Source organism: Kogia breviceps, chromosome 7 (genome assembly GCF_026419965.1).
Source record: "Kogia breviceps isolate mKogBre1 chromosome 7, mKogBre1 haplotype 1, whole genome shotgun sequence".
In the NCBI taxonomy this organism is placed as follows: domain Eukaryota; kingdom Metazoa; phylum Chordata; class Mammalia; order Artiodactyla; family Physeteridae; genus Kogia; species Kogia breviceps.
Genome location: NC_081316.1, coordinates 41,420,314 through 41,445,727, shown reverse-complemented (window position 1 = coordinate 41,445,727; position 25,414 = coordinate 41,420,314). Strand labels below are relative to the sequence as shown.

The following is a 25,414-nucleotide window of genomic DNA, read 5'->3' as shown; positions in this document are numbered from 1 at the left end:
CAAGTTGAGTTCATGGCCTCACTAAGTCTCTTATGTTAGAACTACGGTATTGATTGGGAAAGAAGGGACCCTGATAACTGGAAGGGGAATATTTGAGTAGATTTCAGTAAATCCGATTACCCTGAACCCCTCAAATCTTGCTGTACCTCCCTGCTGAGAAACAATCATTTCTCCTTGTGTTGGTTGCCTGAAGACCTTGTAACAACCTCACCTGAGATTCTTGACTTGTAGGGGAATGTTATTTCACCTCTAAATCCAGTCCCACCACCTCTCATTTCTTTGTGATCCATAATTAAACTCATATCTGCCAGGATCTAAGTCTGAACACCAGAATAATTTCATAAATTTATATTGGCAGAAACCTGAGGAACATATGTGGGAATGGATTTAAAGTGTTAACAGCAAGGGAAAGGAAGGTAATGGTTGATCATTCTGAATTTATTGATATAGGTGTACCTATTAGAGATTCTGGATTCAGGGCATTAGCTTGAGTGCTTGGTAGTGGCCCTAACAGTTTGCTCCATTCATTGTCTGAAATCTAGGCCTTAAGAGAAATTGAGATGTCACAACTTCCTGACATACTGTGGAGGAAGGAATTCAAAGGCTTACACTGATAGGGTGTTGAAATGGGTTGGTCCTGTAGTCTTCCCACCCATACCTAACCACGTCCCTCAGAAGTGTCCCCCTTCATCAGTGTTGAGAAATACATTGCAACGCTAACTCCTGGAGGGTAAACTACCACACTGGCCCACCAGTCATAGTAGGGGCTTATGGAATTTAGATGATATAAGGACTTTTGGCCTGGGTCCATCTCATAGTGATAGTTCCCTGAACCCACCCATTTTTGGAATGCACAGTTGGAATAAACATATTTAGCAACTGGCAGAATCCCTCCATTAATTCCTTTATCTCTGCAGAGAGGATCATCATGGTAGGAGTGGTCAAATGAAATCTCCTGAAACTGCCTCATTCTAGCAAAATAGTGAACCAAAGCAGTCCCTTATTTCTGGATGGACTGCAAAATTAGTGCCACAATCAAATACTTAATAAATGCAGGAGTGGTGGTTTCCATCACATTGCTATTTGACCTGTGGTACTTTAGCTTTTACACAAGATGAATGGATCTTGAAAAATGATGGTGGATTATTCTAAACTTCATCAGGTGGTGACTCTAGTTGTCACAGCTGTTCCAGATATGAATTTTTGAATAAGTCAACCCAACTCATCCTATTTGGTTCACAGCTGTTAATCTGGAGAAATGTTTCTTTCTTTATACCTGTTAGCAAAATCCACAAGAAGACATTTACTTTCTCACCTGGCAGACATAGTAGTACACTTTCATCATCCTAGTTCTGGGCTATGTCAAGTCTCCCATTCTGTTATAATCTAGGCTAGTCCCATAAGGTATCAAAGTGGTCCAGTATAATGACCAGATAATGCTGAATAGCTCTACTGTGCAAGATGTAACAAATATCCTAGATACCTTGATAAGAGTGCCAGAGGAAGAGAAATGAGAGAACTTGCACAAAAACTCAAGAGATTTGCTACCTCAGTGAAGTTATTAGGAATCTGGTGGTCTAGGATATGTTGAGGTATCCTCTCCAAGGTTAGGGACAATTATTTTGAATTCTCTACCTAGAGTGCTCTTTGGATTCTAAAGGCAAATTTACAATATCTCAGTACTGCTGCTCCAACCCATGAACTGTAAGCCTATGAATTTTATGTGCAACTCAGAGCAGGAGAATCATGTGAAGCAGTTTCAGAGTAGTGTAAGCTGCTTGGGCACTTGGCAATATGACCCTCAACATATCCAGCAGTTTTCAGAGTGTCTTTGGCAGGTAGGGATCCTCTGTGGAGTTATAGAAGATCACTACAATGGAATCATAGTATAAATCCTTAGGATTTTGAGGCAGTGCCCATCCTTCTTCCTCAGTTAACTGTTCTTTTTGTAAAACAGCTGCTAGATTGTTACTGGGCTCTGATAAAGTTTGAATATTTGACCATGTGCACTAAGTTACCACATTACCTGCCTGTCATAAACCTGGGCCCTCTGACTCTCCAAAAGTTGGCATGTACAGTAGCACTCAATCATCAAGAGGAAATATTAAATACAAGGTTAGATTTAAGCTGCCCCTGAAGGAACAGGAGACTCCAAATATGAACTCAGATTCCTATGGCAGCTATTGCTAATATGTTGGCACTCTTCCTTAATCCATATGGCTTCATGGGGAATTACCCATGACCAGTTGACTGAAGGAGAAAAGACCTGGTTTATAGATTGTTTTGTCCCATATACTAGTCAGTACCTCCTGAAAGTGGATGACTACAGCTTTATAGACTCTCAAAGGTATCCTTTGAAGGATAAAAAGGGGAAGGTAAATCCAATCAGTAGGCAGAACATCAAGCAGTAAATCTGCTTGTTTATTTGGCCTAGAAAGAGAGATGACCAGGAGGAAGGATCTACACAGATACATGGCCTATGGGTAATAGCTTGCTTGGATACTTAGAGTTTTAGAAGGAAAAAGATTGGAAAATTGGTGATAAGGAGTTCTGGGAAAGAGATTTGTGGCTAGACTTCTCAGAGTGGAGGATATTTGTTTCCCATGTGAATGCTTACTGTAATGGTTAATTTTATGTGTCAACTTGGTTGAACCATGGTGCTCAGACATTTGGTCAAATATTTTTCTGGATGTTTCTGTGAGGCTGTATTTTAGATGAGATTAACTCATCAGTGGATTTTGAGTAAAGCAGATTGCTCTCCATAATGTGGGTGGGCCTCATCCAATCAGTTGAAGGCTTTAATAGAACAAAGACTGACTTCCCCCCATGAAAGAAGGAATTTTGCCTGCAGACAGCCTTCCTACTTGAACTGCAGCATTGACTCTTACTTGGTTCTGCAGTCTTCTAGCCCATACTGAAGATTTTGGACTTGCCAGCTTCCATATTTGCATGAGCCAATTCCTTAAAATCTCTCTCTCTCTCTCTCTCTCTCTCTCTCTCTCTCTCTCTCTCTCTCTCTCACACACACACACACACACACACACACACACACACACACACACACACACACACACACACACTGTTGGTTCCGCTTCTCTGTACAACTCTGACTTATACACTTCCCAAAAAGCATTCCCTGCAAAAGATGCTCTCAATAATCAAGTAGTCAAAATGACCTCTTCTCTTGATTATCAATCAGACTCTTTCCTTAGCTACTCCAGTTTTCATTTGATGGGCTTATAAACACAATAGCCAAGATGGCAAGAATGAAGATTATGTATGGGTTTAGCAACATGGACTTCCTCTCACTGAGGCTGACCTGACCCTGGTTTCTGTTGAGTGCCCAGCTTGGCAATAGGAGAAGCCAATGGTGAGCCCTTGATATAGCACCATTCCCTGGGGGAACATCCAGTCATCTATCTGGTAGTAGTAGGTTGATTATATTGGATCCCTTGTCTTATAGAAGAGACAGCTTTTGTTCTCACTTACTCTGTGTATGGATTTACTTTTACTGTCTAGAGTGCTTCACCATCACCATCTATGAACTTAGTGAATGCCTTATTCACCATTGGCTTATTATATACAATATTGCATATCAAGGAACTCATTTTTGCCTCAAAAGATTGTTGCAGTGGGCTCATGCCCACAAAATTTACTGATCTTTTCATGAAGTTTATCATCCCACAGCTGGCCTGAGAGAATGACATATTGAAGACTCAGCTAGGGCATCTGTTAGGCGAAAACATTTTGTGGGGCTAAGGTGCTGTCCCACAAAATGTGGTTTATTTTCTGAACCAGTGACCAGTATATGGTACCATTTCTCCTATTCCAAGAATACACACATCTGTGAATCAAAGAGTGGGATTAGGAGGGTTTTTCCTGTTACCTCGAATGATCCACTTAGAAAATTTTTGCTTCTCCCCCACCACCACCAAACAAAAACTTGTCTTACACACCTTAGTTCCCAAGGAAAAATGCTTTCAACAGAGGACACATAAAAGGGAAACTGTAAACTGAGACTGACATCTGGCCACTTTGTGTTCTCCATGCCTTTGAACCAGTAGACAGGAGGAGGATTCTGTACAAGGTCAGGTGATTGATCCTGTCTGATCCTCATCATCAAGAAAAAATAGGGTTCCTACTACACATGGGAGGATGTATGTTAGGAACCCAGGGGATTCTCTGACCTTTTTTGGTACTCCTATGTTCAGTGACAAAAGATAATGAAAAATTGCAGTAATCCAGTGCCATAAGGGTCACTAATAGTACAGACCCCTGAAAGTATGGGTCATCCCACTGGGCAAAGAACCATAATCAGTAGAGATGCTGGCTGAGCAAAAAGGGAATGAGGGATGGGTAGTGAAATAAGATAATGAGTAAATCCCAAACACAGCTATGTGACCAGTCACAGATATGAAGTCTGTAACAACCATATGTATTTTCCTCATTGCTTTGATATATATTGATATTCATTTTATATATTAAGCATTTTTTTTCTGCCTGTTTCTCACTCTTCTACCAGTAAATATGCAGTTGTTGGAAATTTGGGTCCTTTCCACTTTTGGGGTGTTATGAATAATGCTGCTATGAATATTCTACCAGCTTTGGTGTGGGTATATGTTTTAATTTCTCTTGGCCATATACCTAGTTTTATGGAATTACTGAGTCATAAGGTGACTGTGGTCACCTTATGGAGTGAACATCTGGAGGAACTGCCCAACTATTTTCCAAAGTGGCTGCACTATTTTACATTCCCATACACAACGTATGAAGGTTCCAATTTCTTGCTATTTCTTGTTATTATCTATCTTTTTGATAGCCATTCTAGTAGGTGTGAAGTGGTATCTCATTGTGGGTTTTTTGATTTGCATTTCCCTAATAGCTAATGACATTGAGCATCTTTTCATGCTGTTATGGGCCATTTGTATATCTTCTTTGTCCTTTATCCATTTAAAAATTTGATCATTTGTCTTTTCATTACTGAGTTGTAGAAGTTCTTTATATATTCTGGATACAAGTATCTTATTAGATTTATGATTTGCTCTTTTCTCACATTGTATTGTCTTTGCACTTTTTTGATGGTGTCTGTCAAAGCACAGAAGCTTTTAATTTTGATGAAGTTTAATTTATCTTATTATTTCTTTCATTACTCATGCTTTTGATGTCATATCTAAGAAGGGTTTGTGTAACTCAAGGTTATGAAGATTTACTATGTTTTCTTACAAGAGTTTCATAGTTATAGTTTAGGTCTAGGATCTTTAAGGTCTAGGATTTCATAGTCTTAAGTTTAGGTCTAGGATCCATTGGAACTAATTTGGGGGGATGAAATAAGGAAGAGGTCCAACATTCATTCTTTAGCACATGGATATCTAGTTGTCCCAGCACCATTTGTAGAAAAAATTTCTTTATATATTCTGTACATGGTTGGCTCTTAAATGTTATGAAATCAGTTTCTACCTTTTAAGATGTGAGCATTAAATGAAACAACATGTATGAAAGTGCCTTGCATCACACAGGGCATAATGGCTCTCAACAAGGTCTTGGCACCCTTGTCCAAAAGCAATTGACCATATAAATGAGGATTATTTCTGTACTCTCAATTCTATTCCCTTGATCTATGTGTCTATCTTGTGCCAGTACCACGCAATCTTTGTTACTAAAGTTTTGTAGTAAACTTCGAAATTATTCTTCTTTCTCAAGATTGTTTTGGCTAATCTGGATCTCTTGCATTTCCATATGAATTTTAGGGCCAGCTTATATATCTCTTGTACCAAAAAAGCCAGCTGGGATTTTGGTAGGGATTGTGTTGAACCATAGATCACTTTGGGGAGTATTGCTATCTTAACAATATTAAGTCTCCTGAACCATGAACATGGGTATTTTTCTACTTATTTAAGTCTTTAATTTCTTTCAACAGTGTTTTTTAGTTTTCAGAATACTGGTTTTGCACTTCTTTTGTTAAATTTATTCCTAAGTATTTTATTCTTTTTGATGCTAGTGTAAATGGAATTGCTTTCTTGGGTTCATTTTTTGATTATTCATTCCTAATATGAAGAAATAAAATTGATTTTTTGCATATCTATCTTGTACCATGCAACCTTTATGATCTCATTTATTAGTTCTAATAGTTTTCCAGTGGATTTTTAAAGATTTTTCTGTATACAATCATGTCATTTACAAATAGAGGTAGTTTTACCTCTTCCTTTTCAATCTGGATGCCTTTTACTGAGCCCTGCTTTTATTTTATTGATTTAATTTTTTAAAGTTTTTTTTTTTTGATGTGGACCATTTTTAAAGTCTGTATTAAATTTGTTACAATATTGCTTCTGTTTTATGTTTTGTTTTTTTGGCATGTGGAATCTTAAGCTCCCTGATCAGGGATTGAACCCGCACCCCCTGCATTGGAAGGCGAAGTCTTAACCACTGGACTGCCAGGGCAGTCCCGTGAGGCCTCCTTTTAAATGGGATCTACAGTAGTTATGTTTAGTTGTCCTTGCCATCTGTTTTCTTTTTTATACTACTAGTTTCATGTTAAATATATACAAACTAATGTATTAAGATCCTAATATGTCAATTCTAAGTAATTATTGAGTTTAAAAGGATTTGTTTGCCATTTTTGATTATTTTATGTATATTAAATTCTAGGGGAAATATAGAATGCATATAATGCAGGAAAATTTGAAGTTATTGACTCTGATATTGGTAATTAAAATCTTATCAGAATTAAATATATCTTTATCCATACCTTTAACTATCTTGTTTTTACTTTTTATAATTATTTTTAAAAGCAGCTCTAGTGTGGGTAATTCTAAAACTCAATTTAGGTACAAAATATAAACAGCATGAAAATAATTAGGTATCTTTATAATTATCAATAGTGTGTGTTTAAAGTCATTATGTTAAAACATTCTTGTGATTGCAAATATTGAGTGAACTAAATTATGATAAAGTCCTTTTGGACTTTGACAAGCCAGGACATTATTCTGAGTTTCCACTGGTGAACACGCCAATGAAATTTAGTATCTCTCTAATATCTTTGTGGTTTTATTTGCTGTCTACTCTCAATATAGTTTATTATTTCCTTAATACTTTAAGATCCCTTTAGAAAAAACAATCTAGTGGCTATCTAAATGGAGACAGCCACCCAATTACAAAAAAGGAAGAAACAAATATAAGATATTAAGGACACCAAAAGCACAGTGTTGATAGTGAAAACACTGTTTCTAACTAGAAGATAAAAAGAGTTATATTGACTGAGTCATTCCTCAGTTTTCCATGCCTTTTCAGTTTTCATAATTTTTCTTTACAGTATTTTATAAGGGGGTTCATGGAAAGAAAAAGAAGAGGAAGAAGGGTTGTAGTCAGGGTTACAAATGAAAGGTAATCTATCTGGATAAGATTTGAAAAGCATCTATGTTGAAAAGCTTACTTTAATATATTAAATTTGTTTTATTGTTAATATATTTAAATATTTGTTTTTTTGTTAATATATTAACAAAAATATATTTGTTAATATATTTGTTAATAATATATTTGTTAATATATTAAATTCCTAAGTCTCTATACTATTTCATGAAATGTTATTCTCTAGGTTGGTTTTTCCTGTTACCCCAGCCATTATATCTAACCATTAAATAACAAATGTTTAGAAAATCAGAGGTTTGGCTTTTTTTTTTTTTTTTTTTAAATGCACACTTCTCCAACACATTTATTTCTTTAAAGGACTGGATTTTGAAGAGAAAAAACATGGGGCAGAGAGGTATGAAATAGAAAATAAATATAAATGTAAGCTGTTTTGCTAATTGCTTCAGAACCACAACAAACTAGTACAGAGAATGCCCTGTACAAAACAACAATAAAGATCGAGGTGTTCCCTTAGGCAAGGCTGAAGATTTCAGTCTCTGGTATTTGGAATTTAGGTTGCAGTCCTTGTTTTTGGATGGATCACTGGGTGTGTGGCACAGTCCATGCTTTTAACCAGATCTGACAGGAGAATGGCCACTTGGCCCAAGTAGAAGTAGATGAAGTGTTTGGTTTCATGTGTCAGATAACTACCGAAGTTCCTTCCCACGATGCAGTGCCAGGTGGGGTTATACTTCTTGTCAGACTGCTTCTTGATATGGGCCGCAATGTCCTTCTCTATATTATATTTCTCCAATGCCTGAGTAGCACACTCTACCGAGTCCTGTTGCATCTCCTCTGACATATCGGCATTTTTGATCACAGCCTTTCGGTCACACATGGTTACCAAAGAGCAGGGGCTGGCCCACTGCAACCGTCTCCTGGGGGAGGGGCTGGCGAGGCTCAGACCCTTCTAGAGGAGCGGTCCCTACTGAAGCCGTGGCGCATCTATCAATCAGAGGTTTTTAAAAATTATCACTAGCTTGAGTAACAGAGCATCATGAGAATCCTGTCGTGTCCTGTAAAGTAAGTGACTTCAGGGTCGTGTTTAACACTGTTCCTCTCTATTAGCATGTATGTTGGAAATAGTATACTATCTTATGTCCATGTTTAAATAGAGTCTATTTCTTAGGTTAAGTCAACAAATAAGATAAATAATCATATTACCTATGGGAATCTCCTCCTTAGCCTCCTTGTGAGGATGTTATGTGTAATGCTGGGTTATTTTGCTTGTTCCTCAGATTCTAACGGTAGAATTAACCCTGGGCGAATTGCTTACATTTCTTCGAGGAGTTGCTGTATTCCAGATGAGAGCTATGGCTGCCTGTCTTCAAACATTCCTGCATTGGAATTGATGGCTCTGTACGTGGCAGCTGCCATGCATGATTACGACCACCCAGGGCGGACAAATGCATTTCTAGTGGCAACAAATGCCCCTCAGGTAGGAACTACTTTTTCAGAAAGTTTAAGGAGTGATTCTGAAATTTTACAGCCATACTGTATTTCCCTTTGTAAACCATTCTTCAATTGAATCATCTGGCCGTTGGATAATAACACACGGCAGTGATATGACATGTGCTGAAGAATTAGGGAAAAATCATCTTCAACTGGAAAATAAATAAAATGTTCCTGAAAGAGTAATTTGCTACTTTTATGAAATTCTGGAGTCTTCGCTGTCAATATCTTTGCCTTTGATCAAATTGAGAAGACTGAGTAGATGTAAGACTTACTCTTCCTTCTAGCAAGATCCTTCATATGCCTAAAAGCTATAATGACTGAGAACTGTTATTTTTGTTGTTGTCCTCTTTTTTTCTCTAAGACATACCATAATATGCAGACTCTAAGTCTCTTCGGTCTGCATATATTCATGTATGTAAAAAAATCTTCTAGTGCATTATTTTTGTATTCAGTACAGCTGATAAGGTGCAAGATTCCTTTAGGGTCACAATTTGCATAAGAGGTAGGAGTCCCCAACAAACGGATACTGTAATTGCGATGACTTTAAACATTAGGACTTGGAACTAAATACAGTCAGCCCTCCACATCCAGGGGTTCTGCCTCCATGGATTCCATAAACTGCAGATCAAAAGTATTTGAAAATTTAAAAAATTCCAGAAAGTTCCGAAAAGCAAAACTTGGAGTTTGCTGCACACTGGCAACTATTTACATTGTATTAGGTATTATAAGTAATCTAGAGAAGATTTAAAGTATACAGGGGATGTGCATAGGTTATATGAAAATACTACATCATTTTATTAAGGGACTTGAGCATCTGCAGGGGTCCTAGAACCAATTCCCTGCAGATGCTAAGGGATGACTATACTTGGTTTTAAGCAGAATTTAGTGTGGTTGTGAATTTTTGTTTAGGCTGGTGATTCCTGAAATGTCAGCTTTGTATTTCTGCCTGCCTGCCTTACAAAGAGCAAGTTGTCAATGATTGTTTGCTGAATTCATCTTACTTCCTCACTTTGTTGCTCTATGTTCAAAACTCAGTTCTGATTCCTTCATCTTTTATAGCCATTCTCTGTGTTCCTTTTCTCATTTCTCTCACACACTCCCACTGCTTAAAATATAGGAGATAGATTCTCTACCCTGACAAGAGTAGGATTCAGAGAGAGAGAGAAGATTAAAAGTGCTATGTAATTCATTTTCTCCAGTTAGACTTCATCTCTTCATAGCTCATGATTTCCACAGGTAACTTTTAAGTGAATTTCAATCTAGATATTAATATTTTTCCACTTTCTAAGAATTGCTTTGGGAGAAATTACCCACTAAGGAACACATTTCCTCATTTGCAGTCCCATTCTGCAAGAAGCAGATGCTCATTTTCTCTAGCCTAGCACTTCATAATCCTAGTCCTATGGCAAGTTACAGACCTGGGCAGTAGTGACACAGTGGAAAAAGTACTGGTCTTCGGATTGAGAGACCAGAGTTTTATTTCTGGTTACCTACTATTAGCTGTGTGACATTAGGCAAGTAACCCTTATCTTTCTGAACCTCAAAATATGTACCTGATATGACTAAAAGAGATAACATTTGGAAAGTTTTCTACTGAATCAGATATCATGTAGACAGAAATTATTTACTATTCTATTCCACCCTCTGCTTTCATTCTCTCTTTATTAGCTTTGAGTATAGGCGAGTCAGACTTGTTTATTACCTCTTCTTCAAGGATATTACAAGTTAGTGAATTCTAGTGTTACTTGTCTTGCATGCAGATAATTGAAAACAATGACACATGAATGTAATTTATATAAGTTGTATACTCAAAACTGTTGTCCTGATCAAAATACAAACATGAAGTCTGGACACAATCAGTAACTCTGTGCTATTTCTAAATTCTCATTGTTAAGGACTGCCAAGAGATGAAGCAATGGAAAGGGCTGGACTGGAAAGGAAATTGATCAGAGTTCAGCTATGAAAAAGTATAGCCTTTTACCTAGTCTCCTTGCTTACTTCCTGCTCCCCTTCAGGCTGGTTTCAACACACAGCAGCCAGATTGGCCCTGTTTAAATGTGCATTACATCACTCTCTGTTCCAAGCCCTCACTCCTAGTAAAAGACAGTCATTACAGTGGCTCAGAAGGCCCTGCACGATTTAGCCCCCAGTGATTCTCCTTTTAAAATTCACTCAGATCTAGCCTCACTGGCCTCCTTGCTGCTTCCTTCTATGTGCTGGCACATTCCCTTTCTAAGAACCTGCTCAGGGGCTTCCCTGGTGGCGCAGTCGTTGAGAGGCTACCTGCCGATGCAGGGGACACGGGTTCGTGTCCCGGTCCGGGAAGATCCCACATGCCGCGGAGCGGCTGGGCCCGTGAGCCATGGCCGCTGAGCCTGCGCGTCCGGAGCCTGTGCTCCGCAACGGGAGAGACCACAACAGTGAGAGGCCCGCATACCAAAAAAAAAAAAAAAAAAAAAAAACCTGCTCAGTTTCTGTTCTCTCTGCCCAGAGCGCTCTTTCCCCAGGCATATATTGGGTTGGCCATAAAGTTCATTTGCGTTTTTCCGTAACATCTTACAAAAAACCCTAACAAAGTTTTTGGCCAACCCAATATATAGCTCACTTTGTCACTTCCTTCCACCTGAAATTTCAAAAGCCCCTCCCTGGCACTCATTATGTTCCTCCCCTGATCATAACAATGGTCATTTAGCATACTGTGTATTTTGCTTGTGTATTTTGTTTATTCCATGCCTCTCAGAGGAGTATAAGTTTCCAAGAGGGCAGGGATTTTTATCTCTTTTATTTCCTAATACCTAGAATGGTGCCTAGCACACAGAAGGCATTCAGTAAAAATTTGTTGAATGTTGAAGGATCCCTAATTTGTTTGCTCTGCAGGACTGCTAAGCTTGTCTGAAATATACTCCTTGTTCCCAAAGTGATGAAATTCTTGAGACCTTCTTCAGCCAGTGCCTGTGAGATAAGGACTCTTTTGTGAAAGCCTGAGGCCTAACCTGTTTATTAGGTAATAAAGCAGTCTGTCTCATCTTAGGAAGCTCAATAGGTCTAATCAGGCCATAAATAGTGAAAGATATTATTGCTCTGGTGTATGATAAAAAGGGACAATAGTGTATAATACCACCAACTGGATCAAGCATTCTTCATTCTCATGGTAAGAGAAGTGTGTGGGAAGACTTAAGAGGATTATTTTGAATCCTTGCCATGAGAGAAGGGGAAGCATTTAGTCAGCTTTATCCTGGAGGGATGGCAGTATTAAAATTCTAAGAGATTTCTGAGCTATTTCCAAATGAATAGTTGGCTGAAAGATGGAGATTAGTGATTGAGATATTAAAGTTTGTAGAATGTTTTGATTTGGGGTAAAAGTAAACAAAACTTTGAGAATTGTAGATTTGAGACAGTCATAAATGTTTGTCCTCCCAAATATAGATCAAGATGGTGACTAAACAAGTACATTTTTCTCCTTTTCCTCCTGATCAAAATATTAGTAAGGGATGAAGCTCATTACAACAGAGAGGAGTTGGCGGGAGGATATTATCACCAGTAGGTTAAAGAATTTCATACTGTTTGTGGAAAATGAAAAACATGTGGGCAAATATTACGAGATTAAAGTAGACTAGAAGGGAGCTGAGGCCTAAGTGGAACCCTAGAGACTCCTGATGCCATTTGCCCTTGTCTGCTCTACACACACACACCTCCCATATAACACACAACACACACCTTTAAGCAAAGCTACTGTATTTACTGCATTTACTGCATTTACTTCCAGGCAGAAAACACATCTCTTAGATATTGAAGAAAATGGCCAGGAGAGATTTAGTACTCCAGAGTAAATCCTTCTCATTTTTGAAATCACACTGGTAATTCTAAAGCAAAGCCTGCTAGGTAAACAGGCTCCATCCATGTTCACAGGATTCCTACTCATCCTTCCCAATTAAAGAGACTCAGCAATAAAACATACACAAGGCTATTCGATGCATACTGTGGGACGGGCACTATTCCAGGCAATGTTATTGAACAAAACAAGCAAAAAAAAAAATATTCTGCCCCCATGGAACTTACATTCTAGTAAAGCAAGAAAAAACAAATAAGTGTGTGTGTGTGTGTGTGTGTGTGTGTGTGTGTGTGTGTGTAAAAGACAGACAGATGATTATGACATAAGTGCTAGGAAAAAAGTAAAACGGGAGGAGACAGTGCTGGCATAAAAGGATTATTTTCATGTTAGAGTTCTGTATCCAGCTAAGCTACAGTTGAGTGTTAAGAGCAAAATAAAGAGTCTTAGGTATGCAAAGATTTTTAAAAATCATTTTCCATCCATCCTATCTGAGAAAGTTACATTAAAATGTGTTTTAGCAAAACAAGGGAGATAACTAAGATACAGGGTCTTAGAAGATAATGGGATTACCAGAAATTTTAGAACCCAGAATTTGAGAGTAAAGGAATCCCCAGATGACACCTGTTCATCAAGACTATTTCTTTAAAGAGAAGTACTTCTTTAAAAAAAAAAGTAGCTTCACTGTTTTCTACTGCAACTAATTTGTTTACTGCCTCTATTGGATTTTTTTAAAGTTAGGAATATTATTTTTTTTTAATGAAAACAGTCTTTCTTAATCTAAGATTTTTCATTCAGAAAAATAAAATACTTTCTTTAATCTTATGACTATGACCTAGAGATTTTTCTGTTTCTTCCTTTTTCTTGTGTTTCAAAAGGAGACATTTGTTCAGATTTGTCATAGTCTTCCTGTTTGATCAAAGTCTTTATGTCTGATGGGTTTTTGTTAAGATTAATTCCGTCAGAGTTTGTATTAAACCCCTTTTCAAATCTTTTTGACTCAGAGAGGGTAAAAGTAAACTTTATGATCAACTAATTTGCTTTGCCATGTTAGAGAAGTATTTGCTTGTGGAGATAAGGATGGGATCCATAACTAGAGAAAGCAGGTAGCAAGTTGCTTTAGCAAAATTCAGAGGATGTTATTTACTGCACCTCTAAATTAGGGGGGAAACTGTCTTCCTTTTCTAGTTGTCATAGAGCTCTCGGTAAAAGCCAGCTGAGGCTTCATCATCTGTTTTACCTGGAATGTTTTCCCCACGGAGTTTAAGCTTGGCTTGTTGCTCTATGTGCAAGCTCCCAGTGTTCTTCTAAAGCAGAATTTGCCTCCTTACTGCTCCATGATTCTTGCCTCCACTCAGCCATGAGGTAGAGAGTTGCCTGGGGTCCAGCAGGGGACTCCTTTTACTTATACTCCAGGTGGGTTTTTCCTTCTTATGCAATGACTTAGATGGCCTTTCCTCAATCCATTCCCACTTTTACCGTGTCTTTAAAGCTTCCAGTATAGTGATTATACCTAGATTCTAATATTGACTCAGATTTCTTTTGGTCTCCATTTTATATTTCTTTGGTAAGGTCAAAGGGTAATTTGGATGCTGCAGGAATTCTGAATTACTAATTTTTTTTTTTTACTGATCTCACTAGCTGAGAGTTTAAGTCAGCTAGCTTTATAGGACTCTCATTATACATTGTAATTTATTGAGCTGGGAGTTTGATTACTTCTTCATGAACAAAGCTATTCTGATAATTTATCAGTCTTTATTGGATTTAAGCATGAATTAGTTAAATCACTATTAAATGCAAGTTGACCCCTTAGGAAGTCTTTGAAGTTTCACATGTACATTTTAATTTGATACGTATATTGTAATATGATTACCACCATAGCGATAGCTAACACCTTCATCACATCACATAATTAACTTTGTGTGTGTGGTAAGGACATTTAAGATCTAGTCTCTTAGCAGTTTTTTATTATATAATATAGTATCGTTCATTATAATCACAATGCTGTACACTAGATCCCCAGAACTTGTCTTCAAACTGCACATTTGTACCCTTAGACCACCATCTCCCAATTCCCCCACCCTCTGGTAACTACCTAGTTCTGCTGTATCTAGAGTTCAGTCTCAGATTATATGTAAGTGGTATCATACAGTATTTGTCTTTCTCCGACTTATCTCACTTAGCATAATGCTCTCAAGGTCCACCCATGGCAGGATTTCCTTCTTTTTCATGGCTAAAAAATATTGCATTGTGTCTATGTATATTATATCTTCTTTATTCATCCATTGGTGGACACAGATTGTTTCCAGCCTTTTTATGACTCACTGCAAAGTTTAAATCATATCATTGCTAACATAAAAATAAATGATGTAAAAAAAAAAATCAAATGGTAAGTATCTATGCTTAAATCTAGACTATAGCTAATTTTCACAAATATGTAAAACAATCTAATTAGGCTCAGAATATGCATCTTAACTGAGATTGCACAGTATTTTTATCTGTCCTTTTCCATTAGACAGGAAGCTCTATGAAAATAGGGACAACATTTTATTTTCATACTCAGCCGTTAGCACTGGCTATGAGAGTTCTTTTAATAATTACCATGCTTATTTAATAATTTAAAAAATTGCTTACTTGTTAGAGATGGAAGAAGCTTTAAAAATTCTATACAATCCAGTGTTTTTTAAAATCTGTATTCCCAAATCCTAGACTACTGAGGTAGTACCTCAGGGTCTTCCACTAGAGTGAAATGGAAAAAAAGTGAATAAATCTACACCACTCGAACCAGAGAATTTGTGCTTTTACCTGCTTGATACTTCTCTGACTCCCAGGCAGTGTGTCAGTTGGGAGTATAGGATGTGCCCTTCTCATATTTGTGGGTCTCTGACTCACCATGCACAGTATTCCAGGTTCCTCTCCTTCATGCTTTAGTCAGCATGTTCATTCCGTGCTGGCTAAAGAACAGTAATATATCCCTAAACCTGCTCTCTCTGTCCCTAATGACTTTATTAACAGAAGCTTTATCTGAGAAGATTCACTGATTTAATGAAGTTGACCTCAGATATCAACTTTACATCTCTTGGTAGGCAGCGTGGTGTCTGCAAAGATGAACTTTGGAGACAAATTACCCTGTCGCTTACTAGCTGTGAATGCTGAAAAGGTGTACCTTATCCTCATTGCACCTCAGTCTACTCATTTATAAAATTATCAACCCTTCTTTACAGGTATTAAAATGCCTGGCATGTAGTAGGTACTCATTGTATTCTTCCAACCTGATCCTAACTCTGTTAATTATTAAAGTTCAGTATCTTTGAGATGCCTGCCTCATTTTTCTTATTCCTTTTTAGGCAGTTTTGTACAACGACAGATCTGTTCTGGAAAATCATCACGCTGCATCAGCCTGGAATCTGTATCTTTCTCGTCCAGAATACAACTTCCTTCTTAATCTTGATAATGTACAATTCAAGCGCTTTCGTTTTTTAGTCATTGAAGCAATCCTTGCCACAGATCTTAAAAAGCATTTTGACTTCCTTGCTGAATTCAATGCCAAGGTTTGTTATACAAATTAATTCCTGGTTTCAAAAGCGGAAATTATTGTCAGTGTTACTGAAAAAAAGTTTGTTTGTTTTGTTTTGTTTTAAATTTTGAGAGTTTATTTGATCAAAAGCTGATTTGAATCAGGCAGCATCCAGTCTAACAGAAAGGAGCTCCAAGGACCCGTATAAAATGAAAGACTTTTCTGGTACAAGGGGACAGGAAGTTATACTGGGCAAAAAAGTGGGTTGGTAATTGAAAAGTTACTTTTCTTTAGGGGATGGCCAGGTTCTATCAGTCAGATTACCTAACTGATTAGGCCATTCCAAAAGGTATTTTTTTAACATTAAGTTAGAATGATAAATCTGAAGTCATGAAGTCATGAGAAATCTGACATAATACAATATATGCCAATATTTAAAAAAGTTATAACATGTCCAAAAATACTATTGCTTTTGCTACCTTTCCAATTATGTCAATTGAAGCTTTTAGGGACAGATTTGAGAAAGTTGTGCCCAGTGTCAAGTAAGGCATTTTATGAAGTTAAAGATGTGTTTCTAAGAAGCCAGTTATGCCTACTTTGCTGCACCTGTTTCCCTTTATATTATTAAGTGTTTAACTGGCTGGTGTGGGTCTGGAGAAGTACGTGAGAATAAGGCACCCATTGAACTACTGTTTATTGGGATTGCCCACTGCATGCAATCGTCCTAGTGAAGAATAAGGAATGAACAGATGGAAGTCCCTGTCCTCACTGAGCTCACATTCACTATGGAATTGAGAATCACTGCCCTTGTGTGATGGTACTATAACAGGAACACGTTCTATCCCTCAGAAGTTGGGGTGAAAAAATGTTGAGAACCACTGCTTTAGATTCCTGAGGGAAGGATGCCCCACCTTTTGCAGGCAGGAAATCATTTTCTTGATAACATTTGGGCCCTAAAGGAAGGTGTACCTTCAGGGTAGAGGAACAGGTATCAAAGGAGTACTAGATTCAGCCTCCTGGAAGGAGACCTATATATGTCACTGTTGTGATATTGATAAAATGTTTATAAAAATCAGCAAGAAATTTTAAATTTCTTTAAACTTATTTCATCGCTGTGTAGCTCTATTAACTTTTATTTTTATTTAATAAAAATTCATTTAAGTGCTTAAGTCAGAGTAAATAGAAGTTTTTATAGGTGAAAGATTATCTAGCCCAAAACATTTGAATCTGTGTTCCTCAGAGATTTCTATTCTGTAGTCTCTCAGAAAAATGTCCCATGAGTGAGGCTCTAGACTACACAATTTCTTTCTTTTCTTTTTTTTTTTTTTTGGCCATGGGGCAAGGCTTGCGGATCTTAGTTCCCGACCAGAGATTGAACCCGGGCCACGGCAGTGAAAGTGCAGTGTCCTAACCACTGGACAGCCAGGGAATTCCCTAGACTACACAATTTCAATCTAAAGCGCTCGCCTTTCTTTTAACTGTTTTCTGTAGTGGTGGTCTACATAAGAGTTCCTTTAACAAAAGGAGCGGATGCCAGGGAATTCCCTGGTGGTCCAGTGGTTAGGACTCAGGGCTTTCACGGCCGTGGCCCTGCTTCAGTCCCTCATCGGGGAACTAAGATCCTGCAAGCTATGCAGCACAGACAAAAAAAAGAAAAAAGAGGGGGTAGATGCAAAAAAAAAATCTACCATCACAATAAAGTTCCAAAGCCACTGATCTGGCCTATTCACTTTATTTCTTACAAGAGGAAATTTGAGTTCTTGAAAGGCATGGTAATTTGCCTGATAACTAGCATTTATTTAAATAACAACGTTAGCATTTACTATGAACTGTGAATTTTTCATTTGTTAATCCTCATGGCAATATGGCTAGATTGATATTTTATAGATGAAGAAAGGTGGACTCAAGGAGCTTAAGTAATTTTTCCAGCATTAAGCAATGAATTAGTAAATCATTCTGAGTCAGGATTTAAAACCATAGAGATTAGCTTCTAAGACTTGTGTTCTTTCAACTATATAGCATGTTGTCTTTTCAGTTAGATCCTTAAGTGTTCCTTTTTGAGATAGAAATAGTTATAATTCTTATATATTTTTTTACATATACATATATATTTTATATTATATCGTATTATATACTAATGTGTATAATATACATAAATTACAATTTTCTCTGGTAATCACAAATATTGAAACCCACGGTTTGTTGTTCTGCTTGTACAGTGCTCTACTTCCATTGAAACAAAACTGTAAATGACACTTCAAAGGGAAATTTAACCCATAGAGGTACATGTTATGGAACAAACCAATTAAAAGAAGCATTTATTGAAATTCCTTCCTGTCCTTTGGACAGGAAACGGTTTTAAGACAATTTAGTAAAAACAAAAAACTGGGGAATTCCCTGGCAGTCCAGTGGTTAGGACTCCACGCTTTCACTGCCGAGGGTGTGGTTTCAAACCCTGGTTGGGGAACTAAGATACCACAAGCCATGCCGTGTGGCCAAAAAAAAAAAAAAAACCCCCAAAACAAAAAACTCCTGTGCCCTCAGCACCTAAAATAATTCTGTTTTTCCAAACTAGGCCAATGATGTAAACAGTAATGGTATAGAATGGAGTAATGAAAATGATCGCCTGTTAGTATGCCAGGTGTGCATCAAACTGGCAGATATAAATGGCCCAACAAAAGTTCGAGACTTGCATTTGAAATGGACAGAAGGCATTGTCAATGAATTTTATGAGCAGGTAAGTTGAAACATGAGATTGGTGGGACTTTCAGAGCTGCCATCTGAAGACACTACGCTTTGGGTTTGGATAGCTACATTAAATGCTTGAAATGAGTTGCTTTAACCAAAAATGAGTTGCATTTGCTCTGGTCTTAATATTTTCTCAGCTCCTTTGCCTTTGTTTCTAAAATTTAAAAAACAGGGAGTTCCCTGGTGGTCCAGTGGTAAAGAACCTGCCTTACAATGCAGGGGACGTGGGTTTGATCCCTAGTCAGGGAACTAAAATCCCACATGCCACAGGGCAACTAAACCTACACGCCACAACTACTGAGCTCGCGCATCTCAACTAGAGAGAGAAAACCCACACACTGCAACCAGAGAGAAGCCCATACGCCACAACGAAAGATCCCTGCATGCCTCAACGAAGATCCCACGTGCCACAACTAAAGACCCAACGCAGCCAAAAATTTAAAAAACAATGAATAAATAAACAAAAAATTTATCTTTAAATTTTAAAAATAAAAATAGTTTATTGCCAATCTGGAGTGGGTTGAATGTACTCCAGTCTAGAGCTAAGGAAAGACTACATATTGATTCCAAGGTCCCTTTCAATCCTGAAAACCTACAACCTAGGATAATTTATTTCCAAAAGAAGTTGTTTAATTGATTTAGGGTATACTTAGATTGTATTTTTAAAGTATCAACCCATTTTCAACACTGCTATAGAAACACTGCCTTAGATACATCAACTGCATAAAAGTCCTGGCAGAGGGTAAGAAATTAGCACTAGAAATGGGGACAATGTAGATACTTAGTGGCTTTCAAGTTTCAAAAATATAAACATGCTCTTTTCTCATACGTTTTAAATCTTGTCTTTAAAATAATCCTACCACTTTGCAGTCTTTACTACTTTTCTGTCCAATTTTGAGGCTCCCTACAATGTAGAAAAATACTGATTTCCCCAGAAGCCTAATATCTCATTATCTCCAAAATAACAAATACATCCTCTTGACTGGAACTGCATTCCTTGGGAATCCTTACTAGACCTACTAATCAAAAAAGATCAAGATGTTTACCAAGTGACACTTCTGTGACAGGGCTTTCTTTACCAAGAGTTGCTACTCTAGTAGGAGTGATGAAGGTGAGCCTATAAACTGCACACTTATCTGTTATACCTTGTCACACCCAGATTGTATTGAATGACCAGTAAATGTAGTGTCTTTCACCCACCTTAGCTAAACATCCCAATACAATAGTGTATACTCTGCTGTTTACAAGTCAACAAAATACCATACTGTGTAATCATGAAAATAGATTAGTAAAATTTTAGCAATAATCTTAGGATACTTTTCACTGATACATTTGAACTAAATTATATGTAATTTGGGGTAATAAATGGTTATAAATATTTACCCTAATTTGTAGACTGCAGTATGTATAGTGTTTGCATATTCCCATCCTCATTCTCAAAGATAATTGAAGACTGCCTCAGGCTTCAGTTCATGTTCACAAAAGAATTTTATGCTAAAGAAAATGCTGCCTTTATATTATCTGTACAAACCGTGGTAATAAGCAAGTGGTACTATATGCCAATTTTAGAAAACCCACTAATTCAGTGAAAGAACATTAGAAAATTTCATTTAGAACCATTTTATAATATATTTTTAAAGTATAGAGAATTAATTCTTATTAAACAAACTTGGAAGCCATGCCTGAGGTTGAATCCTGGCTTCTCTTCCTTGCCAGCAATGTGAGCTGGGTAAGTTACTTTTCTGTGCCTCAATTTCCTCATTGAGAAAATAGGAATATTGATGGTACCTACCTTATAAGGTTGTGTGAGGATTAAATGAATTAATTTATGTAAAGTTCTTAGAACAGTTGCTGACACATAAGTGCTCAATAAACTATTATAATTCCAGATCACTAAAAACAATATAATATTTCAGACAGTTTCACTTAATCTTTCTAGGTTCCATTATTCTTACGTCAAAGGAGAAAAATGCCATCTGATAACCCTACCACACAGTGGTCGTGAAGGTTAAATGTACTAACCTATAGGAAAGTCAACCCTCATCAAAACCATCAGAATTCCTTCTCAGTCTTGTTCTGCTATTCAGCCTCTTCAGATATGGATGCAAATTTCTAACCTGGCCCAACCTTTTACCTTTTTATTACCTTAGTTATACTATCTTTATGTATACTCCTATAGCCATTATGTGCCATGGGCTTAGAAAAGCCTAACTCCTATTTAAAAGTCAAATGTATAAAACTGTAGAATCCTGTGGATAAACCCACCTGGATATTTTTTGTAAATATTGATCATTTTCATCCTCACAGAAGATAAAGCCATATAAGATTTTTAATCATGAGACAGTTAATCATGGGACAGTTTCTGGTTGTTTCCTTAGTGCTCTGTTGGCTCAGCACAGATAGACACTGCTTGCCCGCGGAACTTGTGCACTGTGGAGGGTATTCACCCTCCACCAGTTCAGATAGTCGGCACCAAAATGTTAATAGTACCATTTGGGGACTGCTCAGCCCTGTGCTCAACATTTTATATAACATTGCTTTTCATCCTATAGCAACCCTGTAGATTATTATTCACATCTTACACATGAATTGGGCATAGAGCTTGCCCAGCACCACACAGGTAGTAGGTGGCAAAAGCAGGTTTTGAAACCACATCTGTATGATCTCCAGTTGTGCTCTCCAGAACCCTAGGGACCACAAGGGGGAGGGTATCACAGGGCAGGCAGCTGGGGCGAATCTTCACCTCAACCACAATAGCTCCACTTTTGTCTGTTTTACATATTGAGTTTTCTGATTTAGATTCATTAAAGGGTTCTGCTGTTAGAAAAAAAGGGAGGGCATTGAAAAGCATTTGCAAAATTCAACTGTATATTTGAGGTACAACTACAACAAAAATGTTTCCATTATACCATCTCCCCATAGGAGAAAGAGAATCTATATTTGATATTATAGAATTTTGGTAATTTATATAGAATTTATATATTCTATTAATATAATTTTGGTTTGTTAGCAAATTTGCTGAATTTATTTTAAAAGATGTATATTTTTCTTGCTACCTGAATATCAACCGTACTGGTTGACTGGGGGTGTGAGAATAAAGTCTTGTTTAGGATTTCTCAAATAGTAGAGAAATTCTTTGAGTTGGACTGACAGAGTAATTGCATTGATACTTCTTCGTAAAAATTATTTTGAGTCAGACCGTGCTTATTAAAAAACCTCAAGATAATTTTAACAAAGCTCAGTGGTTGTTCTTTCAACAGTTAAAGGTATACTTTTCTTTTTAATACGATCAGGGAGATGAAGAAGCAAATCTTGGTTTGCCCGTCAGTCCCTTCATGGATCGTTCTTCTCCTCAACTAGCAAAACTCCAGGAATCTTTTATCACTCACATAGTGGGTCCCCTGTGTAACTCCTATGATGCTGCTGGTTTGCTACCGGGTCAGTGGATAGAAGCAGAAGAGGATGATGATACTGAAAGTTGTTATGATGAAGAAGATGGTGAAGAATTAGATACAGAGGATGAAGAAATAGAAGACAACCTAAATCCTAGTAAGATATAAGGATACTATCATTTCTTTAATGTTATTAATTAACTGCAAATGTCCATTTAATTTGGATTTGAATCATTGTTTTTAAGATACAGATTCAGTAGTTATATCTTAAGTAAGTACTATCTAAATGTTCAGCCTGAATAGTCTCCTTTTGAGCTACTACTGCTTGGGTACCATGCAAATGCTGTGACACAACAAGCATTCTTAGTTAAAGCAGCATCTCTGGAAGTACTGTCCTCAAGCCACTGCTCTTCAGCAGTCTCTACCTGTGCACACATGATGGGGCTGTCACCAAATCTGAACTTATGTGAGGTGGCTGGTCCTAGTGGCTAGTCCTCCTTTGCCTAACCCCTCTTCACACCACCCTTCCCTGTTAACATGCCCTTCATATAGACTTGAGAAATAGTTCATTCAACACAGTTGGGAGAGGAGGAAAATACACATTCTCTGACTCTAAGAGGAAAACCAAGTTTTGTGGCCTTATGGCTTTGAATTACCAAACTGTAATGCATAGTTTTTCTATATAAATCAGTGAGTATAAATGGAAAATGAAAAAGACATTTGTCATCTTTGTAACTAAAAATGGAATCAGTTATTTGCTCTTTTAAGTAGGATTTACATTATATCTAGGTAATTATTTTTTTGTTTGTTTCCCAAGCATGCTATAAATCAGAACAGATAAGACAGCTTGGAACAAGATAACAAAGTACTTCCCCCACCCTACCTTGCATTCAGGAGTAGCGTAGTGAAGAGTAATCTTACGGCATCACCATCTGATGTCATCTTGGGAAAGCTGACTGGCTTCTAAAAATTATTTGTACTCACCAAAATTTTGATAATTGTGTGTAATTCAATACATTTAAAAAATCCCTAAAAAGGATGGTTTTTAACTTTGCATTGTTATTTATCATTTGAAATTTCAGTACCGTCCTCCCTTCTCCTTGAAACTCCCACCCCACCCCATCTTCCCTAATCCCCTCTCTACTTTATTTTTATCCAGTAACACTTAACACCATCTAACACAAAAGTGTCTTGCTTTTCTTGGTCTTCCCACTAGAAAGAGAGCCCCATGGTGCAAGGATTATTTTAATCTTATTATAACTATAACCCCAGTGCTTACATAAATGCCTGGAATATATCAGGCACTCAGATATTTACTGAATGATTGAATCATATTGCTATGATTAGAATACACGTGTGTTAAATTTCACAGAACCACAAAGAAGGAAAGGCAGACGGCGAATATTTTGTCAGCTAATGCACCATCTCACCGAAAACCACAAGATATGGAAGGAAATCATAGAGGAAGAAGAGAAATGTAAAGCTGATGGGAGTAAACTGCAGGTGGAGAATTCTTCCTTACCTCAAGGAGATGAGATTCAGGTCATTGAAGAAGCAGATGAAGAGGAAGAGAGACAGTTGGAATAAAAGCGAAGGCATACTGAAGAAGCCCCGAGGGCCGTGCTCAGTGTCGATGTCATTGCCTAGTGCTCACCACGCTGACTTGGAACCGACTGCACCTAGGTGGACAGGCCCTGACTCTGTGAGGATCCCTGCTGTGCCGGCAGTTTCCCATTCCCATGCACTTTCACCACCTGGACTAAAAGTATCCTTAGAGCTTGGTTTCAGTTGACTTGTGTTGCCAAGCCCTTACTTAATGCCTTTACTGGTGTATAAATATTAGTACTTTGTCATAATACTGCTTTGCTGGCTAGAAGGCTCTTATTTTTCATGAGGGGGGAGCTATAACTAAAAACTCAAGCGACTCACTTTAGTTTCCTAAGGGGCCAGAACTTTTTCCTTTCTTGAAGACAGGATTAAAAAAACAACAACAACCACCAAAATGGGAATTCCCTGGCGGTCCAGTGGTTAGGACTCGGAACTTTCACTGCCATGAATTCCTAGTAGAGTTCAATTCCTCATCAGGGAACTAAGATCCTGCAAGCTGAGCAGCGCAGCTGAAAAAAAACCCCAAAACAAAAACCAAAAAACCCCACCAAAAAACAGAGTTCATATTGTACTTCCAAATGTGTCTTTTATGTCTTTGAATGTTTGAGGGGGGAAGTCTGTGCCTATCTAAAAAAAAAAGAAATCCAGCGTTGCCTTTCTGAGGGATCTGTTCAATGCAGTATACTGTTCAGTGCTGTTCTCCAGCTAGGTTTATCCATGAAGGACTGAGTAACCTTTGTTATTATATTTAACAAAATCCAGGTGCATCAATTTTTGATGCTTTTTACTGTTTTTTTTTAAAATCTACTATGTGTGTGTTCTTTCTGCTCAGAGCATTCAGGTTTGCCGTGGACATCAGAAGTCTGAATTCCAGTCTTACTGACTTTATATCTCATGGTTGAATTTTAAAGCTGTTTAGGTTTAACAATGAAGGGATTTTATTCTTTAGTCAAAACTGTTCTTATTTTAACTCTTGCTCAGGATTAGTATTTTTAAACATTTATTTTAATATAAACACAGCACAAATTTGTCAGAAGAAAAAAAACTGTCCTAATATTGATGTTAACCTTTTATGAAATGAGAATTATTCTCTCTTCTTAAATTTGTGACTAATTAAAGCCAAGGAAAAGGAGATGTCTGTCTTTCGCCTTAATACAAAAATCAAATGCAATTAATCCTATCAAAGATAAAGAACAAATGAAATAGCGTGAGCTCTAAAGGTCACATACATTGAATAAATAATTGAATATGTGCTTAATCTTTAGATCCATATCTTGGGTGTTGTGTGTTACTGTAAAACTGATGCTCATCTTTCTGTTAGTTTCCTTCTGCCTTGAGACTACATGAAATGACCTATGACTACTCAATACTTCTAGAGCTCAACTGCAAGTCTAATTTCTGAGATAAAGTAAATGGTGGGAGTACTTATTTAATTTTTATATTTAAAAAAACTAAATATTT

General features: G+C 37.3%; 2 protein-coding genes across 2 annotated transcripts in view; one reads left to right on the top strand and one right to left on the bottom strand.

The window, feature by feature from the left end:
- The window catches only part of PDE3B (phosphodiesterase 3B), a 174,561-nt gene extending 149,487 nt beyond the window's left edge, over positions 1–25,074 (top strand). Inside the window, exons 12-16 of the mRNA XM_059068300.2 lie at positions 8,643–8,842; positions 16,036–16,239; positions 18,781–18,942; positions 22,247–22,502; positions 23,718–25,074. Coding sequence (XP_058924283.1) covers positions 8,643–8,842; positions 16,036–16,239; positions 18,781–18,942; positions 22,247–22,502; positions 23,718–23,932 — 1,037 coding nt within the window. The 3' untranslated portion in view covers positions 23,933–25,074. The remainder of the gene's footprint in view (positions 1–8,642; positions 8,843–16,035; positions 16,240–18,780; positions 18,943–22,246; positions 22,503–23,717) is intronic.
- Positions 7,820–8,253, bottom strand: LOC131759351 (dynein light chain 1, cytoplasmic-like). Its single transcript, XM_059068308.2, has one exon. The coding sequence runs from the start codon at positions 8,240–8,242 to the stop codon at positions 7,916–7,918; it is 327 nt and encodes a 108-aa protein (XP_058924291.1). The 5' UTR covers positions 8,243–8,253; the 3' UTR covers positions 7,820–7,915.
- Positions 25,075–25,414: the final 340 nt, after the last annotated feature.

Bases quoted from the DNA above. Each gene is read 5' to 3' on its own strand.
- LOC131759351 (XM_059068308.2), bottom strand. From the start codon at position 8,242: ATGTGTGACCGAAAGGCTGTGATCAAAAATGCCGATATGTCAGAGGAG.